The following is a 10,518-nucleotide window of genomic DNA, read 5'->3' on the forward strand; positions in this document are numbered from 1 at the left end:
AACAAACTCATGAAGCTTTTGGAAAAAAATGTTACTGATTTTTCATGCTAGTCTGGTGTATTCCTGGAAGGGGTGGAACAGCATTACCTCAGATAACACACAGCTCTGTCAGTGACCAGGGTCATTAACAGACCTAAGTAACCTGAACAAGTCATTTGCAAATAAACAAGCATATTTCTTTTTTTTTTTTTAAACAACTTGTATCAAACCCAGGAAAAAAGTCAAATAAAAACAATCATTTTAGTACAGAAGTGGTTTGTTTGTTCTTTGTGCTTTATTAGACACCTTCCAGACCCCACAGGATTGTGATGTGAGGCTTAACTTGTAGTCTTCTGCTTCTGCTTTAAAAGACCCACTCAAAACACAACCCTCAGTCAACTTTTCATTTGCAGGACTAATCTGATAGTCAACAAGAGATTTTAGTGTCTAATAATTACTGATACATGTTATATAAATTCTGAGCAAAATTATTTTAAAGTTTGTTTTGCTGTGACGAATGATTGTCTCACTGCAGGAGCAGAAGATTAATGCTTCTCACAAACACGTTAGGAGGCAGATATCAGGAGGCCTTTCTTGGAGCAGTTCTTTGCACAGGTTCATGCTGAGGAGGGTGAAGTACTATCAAATTTCTCTTTAGGCTGCCATTTTTATCCAGAGGGAAGAAGCTGCCATAGAAAACCACACACACTTAAAACAATTCAGAAAAACATACTGGGGTGGATATAATAGATGTTGAGTGCTAACATGGACTTCACAAATAAGGCAACAAAATAAAAGCCACTATAAAAGTAATTCATGGTGCAATTATTCACTTACTGAAAAATTCCAGGTTGTACTACTTCCTACCGTAAAGTGCTATTATTTCTCAAAGCTTTATTTCAATTTGGGGTGGGAAATACGATGATGTTAATATAACCATTTTATAACCATCTGTCTTTCTTCAGGCAAAATTTAGTGTTCATTTCCCTTTCACGTTCCACCTTTTAAGTCTCTTTGGCAGAATACAGTTGCTGTTGTAGCACAGCAGAAGCCATTTAAACAAAGGCTCAGGGTCCACACTATTCCCAGGAAGCAACATCTTGCTTAGGATTGTCAGTGGCTGCATTTTGCCCAGAGCTCATCTGTCCTGCCAGCAGCCACAGGGGAGGAGCTCATGGGCAGGAGCCTCTGCAAGGACTTGGTACAGGCACTCTCACTAGGGTGCCATTTAAGTTACTTCACTGTCACTGGAGATGCTGTGTGAATGAGCTTGACCATCCAAACTGCGGCCACAGGCTTGGCTTCCTTCTCCACAAAATACAACAGATAAGGAATCATGGGGATCGTCCTCAGCATAGTTGTCCAACACCTCTAAAACAGGCATGCTAGGGTCCTTCAAATACTGGAAAAAGGCATAAACAACAGTTTAGATATCTATCCACAGAACAGATGTATTAGAAATTACAGCAGCAGAGCAGGTACCACCACCTATAGGCAAGTTGCTTCAGTCTAGAATTCACAGTGAGAGCTGCTAAATATATATTCTATTCTGGATTTCCTTGAAATTACATCAAACAAGGAAAAAGTTAGTTTTAAGGAAAAAGTTTCCCACCTTATTTCCAGGGGGAGGGGCAGGAATATCAATCATGCAAACATCCATTTAAGTGAGTTAAAGCCATCTGCATTTCCTGTTTTTTTTAAATAAATTTTGGCCAATATTCTTTTCATGTCCGTTCAAGCAAATTCCTACTAGTTAAGAACAAACCACAGAAGAAAACACTTCTTTATTACACTGCTGGGGACATATTCTCCAACTGCAGGAATCTAGCAACTGACAGCTTGCCTAAAGCACTGATGGCACAAACAATATCTAAGATTCTGGTTTAATCAGTGTTAGGCAACTCGGATCTGCATCTTTTACCATTACCAGAAAACTCTAGTGGCATCCTTCTCTTGTAGTTACTTTTTGCTTTGACTTCCCCTCTGCTCCCCTTTCCTCCAAAATTAAGTCATCAGCTTTACAATGAATGCATAAAATGTAGGCCAGAGAAAATGCTTTCTGTTCCTCCTGCCACCTCCATATACTCTCCTTATCACTAAGCTGATCTTGTATTTCACAGAGGATTGGAGCCATCCATCACTTCATGTACTGAACCAAAAAATAAAATCTGCCATTGAACATTTTTATCCTGATTAAAAAAATTTAAAAAAAAAAAATGTCCGGAACACAGACACCTTCACATTGTTAAAACATAGCTTGTCATTTTACTCAAAAGCTTGTTCTGTACTGTAGGAGGTGTCATAATCTGGCTGAGATGGGACCACAGCTCAAGTCATGTCTGTTGTGGGACAAAATGAACCTTAGTTTCAATTAAGGCACCACTTTCTCTGTAATCATAGCAAGGCTAATGGGCAACAGGATTATTTTTTCAGGTGTATTAAAACCAAACGTTTCATATGGGAACCTCAAATACATCCACTTTAGCAGAGTCAAGACATAAATGAACCTCAGTTTGACTTTGCTCTGTGAAGGCATTTCTGCGGTAGAACTGTTCCCTACAACTCAAGACTTTGAAAGCTGAGATCTTTCTGTAAAAGAAGGAAACGTAATTTTTCTGAAAATGTAGAAGATTTTTAAAATAATTGGTACTCTGTACTCATGGGAAGTGTTTTACAGAGGAGAAGCCTCAGGCTGGTTGATCCCTGTTAGAAATACACATTTTCAAAATTCTGCATATATACTGATTTTCCTTCATTTCTTATCAGTGTTTTGCCCAAAACCAGGCTCACTATTGTTCAAGAGTATCTACTTTTGCTGCATATTTTCCAGATTAATACAATTACTCCAGAACACGATGACAGACCCTATTCTTGCAAGTCCTTTGCATGGAATGCTGCACTATTTTAGTATACTGTACAAGGATTTTTTTTCTCCTACATGAGATACACTTCTCTTGATATGTGATACAGCTGTCTCCACTGAGCCCCCATGAAACGGTAGCTGAGGTAGCATGAAGAGAGAAAATTATTTACTAGGGGCTCTGCAGAAAGTCTGGGTTCCTTCACCCATACGTCTATAAAAATCTGGAAAACCAGCTCCACAATCACAGAACTACCATAGTGAAATGGACTACTCTGACATGCAGGTATATACAAAGAAATACACCTCAAAGAACTGCAAACAAATACAAGCTTTTAAAAATACAAAATGCATGCTGAACAAGAATTTTTAAATCAAGAACTTCACGTAAAGACTACTTCCTGTTTCAATACTAAAAAGAGGAAGATGAACAGGACTGAAACAATATCGTTTAGTACAGAAATGTGTGAGCTACAAGGAGAAAAAAGTCCCAGGATGACTTTTTCATCCGAGTATTGCTAAACCTACAGCAAAAAAAAGAAAAAGCCCAAGAGCATTCCCCTAGGTAGCCCTTAGTCTTCATGTCAGTCCTTGCTCTTAAAACTATCAGTGTTCGCTTTTCCGTATTTGATCTAATCAGAGACCTAGGTCCCAAGTACATGTCCTGCAGCACACAAAAGCTTTTTGCTTAAAGTGAGCAACTGTTTCAGGCCTGGTGACTTAGATAAGCAAAGTAATGGGTGGACAAAGGGTAGTCAAGGAACAAAAAAATCTTACTCAGATTTTGTAACATTTGTATCTTAAGGCAGAGAAAAAAATAATTCAGTTGAGTAAAAGAGGAATAAAGTGGGAGATCCCATATGAGAAAAGTAACAGTTTACACTAAGTCAACAATTTTTTATATCTATTTCTGTTATGCAACAACTAGCTTTGTTCATAGTCACTCCAAGATCATCACTGTCTTTTACAGGGGGAGGGGGCAAGGGGGAGAAATATAAAATGCCTATACATACCTCTTCAAAGTGTGATGGGATTTCTAAAGGTGGCCGAGACCAATATTTAATTGTTTTGTGGTGTCTCCACAGAAGAAACAAACCAACTGCTACCAGATTTACAAAAAGTAACACCAACACAAATATTAGTATAATATATCCAGCTCTGGTTGCCTCTGAAAAAGAAAAAAAACAAAAACCATATACATATGACAGGTTCATATTTATACATCATCAAATGTAAAAGTATACAGTAAGCTGAAATTTACTATACTTGGTAATCAAAGTATAATTTCCAAGGCTAGGATCACAACCCTACTATAGATGCACTTGAAACACCTGTGTTCAGAAGTAGCTTGTTTTGTGATTCCTTGTGGAAGTCACCAACTCCCATGAGCTCCTGTCCCTTAATCACGCAGCCTAAGCCAAGCTACTTGACACACTAGCAGGGCAAATGCAGAGCTGGAGGAATCCCTGCTGGCAGGCAGGGGGCAGGCGGGGAATGCAATCTGTGCTTCCACCCTGAAGTTGCCAGCAAGGGCCATTAATGCCAGGGGCTTCTCTTTCAGAACATGCACTTCTCCAGCAAAGGAGCATCATAGACTCCAACATCACAGCTCAGGGGCTTGCGATCAAATACTCGGTCACTACTACCCCAGGAGGTCAGCTCCTCTGGCGCTTCAGAAACTGCGTAAGCAGGTTTCATCTACATGTCTTCCAGTGTAGCATGCTAAAGATCGGTTGTGCCTGTGTGTTGGTGGTCACACGGAGAGATTCAAGAGAGGGACAAAGTCCACTATCTTGCACATGCTTTCTCTTCCCCTCACCCTCTCTCTTATCTCATACAAAACCACGCAGCTCAAAATGCAGAGAAGGAAGCAGGTCGAAGAGGAAAGGGATGTTCCTGTCCTGCAGGAGGCAGTGGCTGAGGGAGATTTGCAAGAGTAACACCACCTCCTTCATCAATGACTTCCTCTAAAGACCAAGTATTTGTATGTTCTTTCTTTGCATACTTCTAGAAAGTAATACCCATAGCTGTATTTATGAAGGAAAGGATGAGGGGAAAAAGTACAACACAGGCCCTCAATTACTGACTGAAAAATTCCTTATTATTTTGCCATTAATGACAATTGTGAACTACTATAAGTGATGCTCTTAGCACTCCTGACAGATACACGTATGTAAGTGACCAGTTACACGATTTAAGACTCGTGTATTACGCTCATCCCATTATATACAAAAGATAACAAAAGTCAGGTTTATACCGCTAATTTTAGTTCTGTAACACTCTGGGATGCTTTGCAGTCCAAATAAATGGAGATCTGAATGTGTCATCAATTCTACTTGAATTTCAAAACAATAAAGTGTCCATTCCTTTAGACTTTTGATTTTGAATAGTGTACTGCTTGTCTTTATCACCTGTTTAAAAGACACAAAAAAAAAGTTACTGTAAAAACCAGACCTGTCTTCAACACAAATCCCCTCCCCATATTTACGTTTCTCATTCAAAAAGCACAGATTTTATTCTTCATAATTCAGCCTTCCCAAACAAGAGAAACAGTGAAATATATTTCAACTTTCCTACTTGAATGCATTTCAAATCTCATTATTTTTAAATGAAATTAAACCTACACCATTTAAAACCATCTGTAAGGGCACGAACAGCAGAGGCATGAAAACTGATGCAAGGTCTCATTTTATCCACAATATGCTGCTGGAGGCTTTGACGCAGCTCACTGTGACAGTGAGCACAATACAGGAAGGGGGAGGGAAAAACAAGCCATGGGAAGTGTCTCCACCATCAGAGGAAGCTGACAGAAGTGTGGTTCAGTGAAGAGCTTCCACCATCTCAGTTCCTTCTACTGAAGAGGAAAACAGCTGATGGGCAGTGCAAAACCTCCACAGTCTCCACACGGCCACCATAGTCTTCTGGGAATTTTTAACCTGTAAGGCGCTAGGATAAGGGCCTCAGTGAAGCCTACAGAAGCATACAAGAGTGACTTCTTGCCTGAATCTCAAACAAGAAGGTATTTTACATATGTCAGAAAAATACACATTGGTGCAAGAGAGGAAGGAAGTGGAGGCGTTTCAGATTTAGCAAGGTCTTTGAAACAAAAGGGTTTTTTAAATATATTTTTTCTGCTTCTGATTTTTAAACATTTGACTTTAGAATGACGTTCTTTTGAATCTTCTTCCTCTTTTTTTTTTTTTTTTTTAAATGTGATTTAATCCCTCCCTACAATGCTGGCCTGTCCAGAACATAATTACCAGGGCCCCAGATAGCAGCACAAGCGCATGTGACCAACACCTCTAAGTCTCAGTACGAACAGGGACAGCTTATCCCAGCTGTGTCCAGCATGTTTCTAATAACTCTGCCTTTCTCTGCCCTAGGAACAGGCGACATCAGGCCAAAGCAGCCTGTTACTGAAGCTGCCAGCACAGACAAGCCCAGCACAGGAAAGGAGGAAGGATATTTCAGAGTTTTCAAAATTGCCTAAGCAAACTTTGGAATCTAAATGTCATTTTAAAGCCACCTTTGACACTTTGTGGATTCTCTCCCTTGATCTGCAATGTGATTTAACCTTCGTTTCATATGAAGGAAAAAAAGATGTTTTTGAAAGTTTCGTAATACATGCAATACTTGTGCCAAGACTAAATTAACTTTTTTCAAGACACCAAATAGTGACCTTCACTGCTAGAGAAAAAAAATTACATTAGTTTTCTTCCTCCACTTCTGCCGTTCTGCCAAGAGACACCGACTTATATCTATTAGTCAGAAAGGCATTATGAACAAAATAAATTAGAGAGAATTCTTACTTTTTTAGTAGTACTTGTTGTGTTCTCCCAGTAGGACACATGATACTGAAGAAAATCACCTGCTTCGGATCCAAAAGGGGGTGTGACACTAATGAGAAGCGAGTCAGAGCTTTCAGTCACGCTGTTCACTTTAGGGGGCCCTATAGTAGCTGAAAATAAACACAGAAAGAGCAGTGAACCTCTGGGATGCAGAACAGCTCATCATACTGTCTTCAGCTTTACTTAGATACTCTCAGCAAACATGCTAAATATTGACAGCTTTTTCTCAAGAAAATGAATACAACATTTTCCCATCTACTTACTGCATTTAAGATATCTACTTCATTATGAATCTAAGGGAAAAGACTTGAAAGCATAAGTGAAACTCGGTAATTAAAAAAGAAAGTTTCCTGTTAACTTTCCCTGGAAATTCAGTAAATATTCACTAGAATGTATCTGCATTTATCTGCAGTTAATGGTGATACAATTTTTTTATTTTTTTTTCCTTCAAATAGCCTGCCACATATTCCATGTTCTCTAAAAAACACAGTTTGGGTCAATAGATTGGAAGAGGAATAACTAGTTTCCTCCTCTTGCTTTGATGTCTCCATCTGCCCTATAGGGTAAAGATGATGACTTCCTTTTGTGTCATGAAAAATATTATATAAAGTACTGTCAGTCCTAATACAAGAGAGTTGTGTGATCACAGATCATATATGGTCATTAGTCATTTATCCTTTGTATCTTGACTTCTTTCACCAGTTAACTTTATCAGCATTTGTAAAACACTCCAGGATCTCAAAAAACGCAGTCATGCAAACATTAGAGTAGTTAACAGCTGCTTGCATACTGAAGTGGGGTAATTAGTAAAAATCAATCCTTGCATGCAATCATTGCTTATTGTACCTCAAAAATTCCAGCAGGACCTATTCTGTCCACTGTTACTTTAGAGAAGACTGGCCCCCATGATCTTTATATTGATAGAGAAATTTCAGTTTCTTTCTACTTCCTGTTGCTGTACAACTGCAAACACCTTGTTGTGTGTCCTCGCAAATTCCCGAAGCTCCCCTCTCAAGTGGGACAGACCCAAACATTAAAGGAAGAGAACAGCCTGACTGAGTAGCCCATGGTCTTGCTGTCTAGGAACTGATCTTGAGGGCAGTCACACAAGAATGATCACATAATGTTCCTCTTTCTCCCCCAAGAAACAGACACACAAACCTCTCTCTCCCACACCAAGCCTCTCCTTTGTCTTGTATTCCCATTAGCCAAGCGCTTTCCTAACCCCCAAAGGATCCCACTCCCAAACAATCCTGCATCACAAACAATGGATACATCACTTGTAATCTTCAGCTAGGGATTTGGGTAGTTCCTCATCCCCACACTCTTTACCACTAGAGAAAATCCAAGATTCAGAACTGAAGTCACCAGGGAAAGTATCATACTCTTTGCAGCATGGACCACCACTGCTCCTCACAAGGTATGGGAGATCTTGAACTAAAGAGTCAATATATCCATTCCTCTGCTTCGTTATCGTTTTAGAGGTATTTTTAAACTCAACATCTACTTTCTTCTAATCCTGAAACCAATCACAGCAAGGCAAAGAGCAGATCTTATAAATGTGTGAACAAGCACATTGCTGACCTTTAACAGGATTTAAAGTGTGCCTTGACCCTTCTACAATGCAGTCAGGACAGTTTATATTTATGAGAAAAGGGATCTGTTCAACAGAAACAGGTAGTTTGTACTCAGACTACCACAAATCAAGGGGGGGTGTATGTGTGCATGCGGCAGTGCTAAGTGGGGAAACAAGAAAATGGAAAACTCTCTAACATAATATATGTCGTAGTTTTTATAAGACTTAACCACCCAAGGAAACTCCTCTGTTCCTCTTTCGATACCTGTTGAAAGGGCGCACTGCTAACCCTACTACAGAGGAACTAAGTAGTATCAAATCCCTAGTGACACACAGAGACATTGTAGTCTTTGTTAACTAACACCTACAATTCTCTCACTTGGCTTTTGTACATAATAGAGTCAAAAAAGCCTAGAACGGACAACAAACATTTTTTTCAAAGAAATCTCCTTTGAGAGAGACATACTGAAATCATAAATAGCACTTACTGTTTCTCTCTGCCACAAATGGATCTGTTTCCACCCAGTCAGAAGTAACTTGCCCTAGCTCAGCCCTCACACGCAAAACAACAGTCCAGCGCCGCTCCTTAAGTGACCAGGGGAAACTGCATTCAGTCTGGGTGATACGGGTGCAGTTCATCTCATCCCACTGGTTAAAGGCACCTCTGCAATGCAAAACAAAGGACAAATATAGCATCAGCAGAACAGTGCAACCAGCTAAAATACAATCCCTCCCACCTAGACAATTTTTGTAACAACAGAGTATGTTACAAAACTACCACTTTCATGTGGGTTTAACTCCACAGCCCTTTCAGCACCTGCATCTCCTCAGTATCTGGGGAGAAATTAAAATTAGTGAGGGAGAATTCGGTAAGGCTAAAATTATTCAGGAAACTATGCAACCTTTCTGGGTGCTTTTCAGGTCTTCAATCTTTGCTCAGTGTAGTAGAAATATCACAGGCTGAAAGACTGTCAGTCTTCAGAAACTGCTTTCAGATATATATAAAAGCATCTGTAATAGACAACTCATTCTTTCATTTGCTTATTAATTTTTAGGTGTTTTGTTTTTTTCTTAACCAACTGTGTTACTGGATTAGAAGAAAATTAGTTTGGTTGGTTTTAGATCTATTTACTTACGTTTTAAAATGGACTGTATATAACACCAAGCCTCTATCCACTTTAACAGGAGACCATCTCAGTGAACTACGAAAGTTATAGGAATAAACCATCACATCCTTTGGTGCCGGTAAATGGGGAGAAGATTCTAAAGGAAGAAGAGGAATAAAAATGACTACTAAAGCATTCAAGCATACAGTAACTAACTTTTGGTCTCCAAGCTCCATCACCATATATTACATTTTCACTGCTTTGCACGTAAAACCATTCCTCCTCCTCATTCCGTTCCTAGGTGCACTAGTAGCAGTACATTTAAGTCCCTACTATCCACAAAGCACTGAACTGCAATTTACTGCTTTTATTTCTTCCACACAGAACACAGCACTGAAAGTACAAAACAGTAAACCCCACCCAGCTCCCCCATGAAGCTATAAATTAAGGTCCACTGCCACTTGTCATGACAAAAGCTCATCTATTTCAATTGTCTGCATCTCACATTTTACTTTGTTAACAACTCAGAACACCTTCTTCCTGCTAACTTGTTTGAAAACAGGGTGGTCACTTCACTGAAACTTTCCAGGAAACAGATTAAAAAAAAAAAAAAAAGCCTTCTCGTACTTAAACATATACATTCACAAACACATATGGCACCATTCCACTTGCAAGCATGAAGTTTCGCCAATTCTGAAACCGATTTCACAATGTAGAGGAGGACAGAAACCTCTGTTAAAGGCGTGCCTTCTGCTAGGAGAAACGTCCACCCAAATTCAGTCATGCTATAAACTCCTGTGGGCGAACAAAGGCTGCGAGCGCTCTTGAGCAGCTTGTCAGGAGACGAGCAACGCAGCAGCGGAGAGCAAAGAGCTGTGTCTCTAGTACGGGAGAAGAACCACTTCTCTGCTAGCCCAAGCAGAGCAGAGGAAGAAGCCGTCTATTGGGACTGGAGCATGGCCAAAGGCCAGGCACCGAGCTGGGCACGGAGGGGTAGAAAAACCAGTGGAGGGAAGGAGGGCAGCCAAGCAAAAGGCAGAGAACCAAGGGCTGGGGAAACAGGGGCGAGTGAAGTAGAGAAAGCCCGATGAGAAGTGGGGGAGCAGCTGGAGGGAAATGTTAGCTGGCAAACAGGACAAAACAGCAGGC

At 40.0% G+C, this 10,518-nt stretch overlaps 1 protein-coding gene across 1 annotated transcript; it reads right to left on the bottom strand.

The window, feature by feature from the left end:
• Window positions 1-304: 304 nt before the first annotated feature.
• Window positions 305-9,522, bottom strand: IFNGR2 (interferon gamma receptor 2 (interferon gamma transducer 1)). The gene is made up of 6 exons (XM_010574125.1): window positions 9,400-9,522; window positions 8,752-8,927; window positions 6,649-6,797; window positions 5,097-5,250; window positions 3,853-4,007; window positions 305-1,381 (listed from the first exon to the last, which is right to left on the bottom strand). Exons 1-6 carry the CDS (start codon window positions 9,489-9,491, stop codon window positions 1,208-1,210), a joined length of 900 nt encoding a protein of 299 aa, XP_010572427.1. The 5' UTR covers window positions 9,492-9,522; the 3' UTR covers window positions 305-1,207.
• Between the last annotated feature and the right edge of the window lie 996 nt (window positions 9,523-10,518).

Source organism: Haliaeetus leucocephalus, unplaced genomic scaffold (assembly GCF_000737465.1).
Source record: "Haliaeetus leucocephalus isolate CR32 unplaced genomic scaffold, Haliaeetus_leucocephalus-4.0 Scaffold412, whole genome shotgun sequence".
Classification (NCBI taxonomy): domain Eukaryota; kingdom Metazoa; phylum Chordata; class Aves; order Accipitriformes; family Accipitridae; genus Haliaeetus; species Haliaeetus leucocephalus.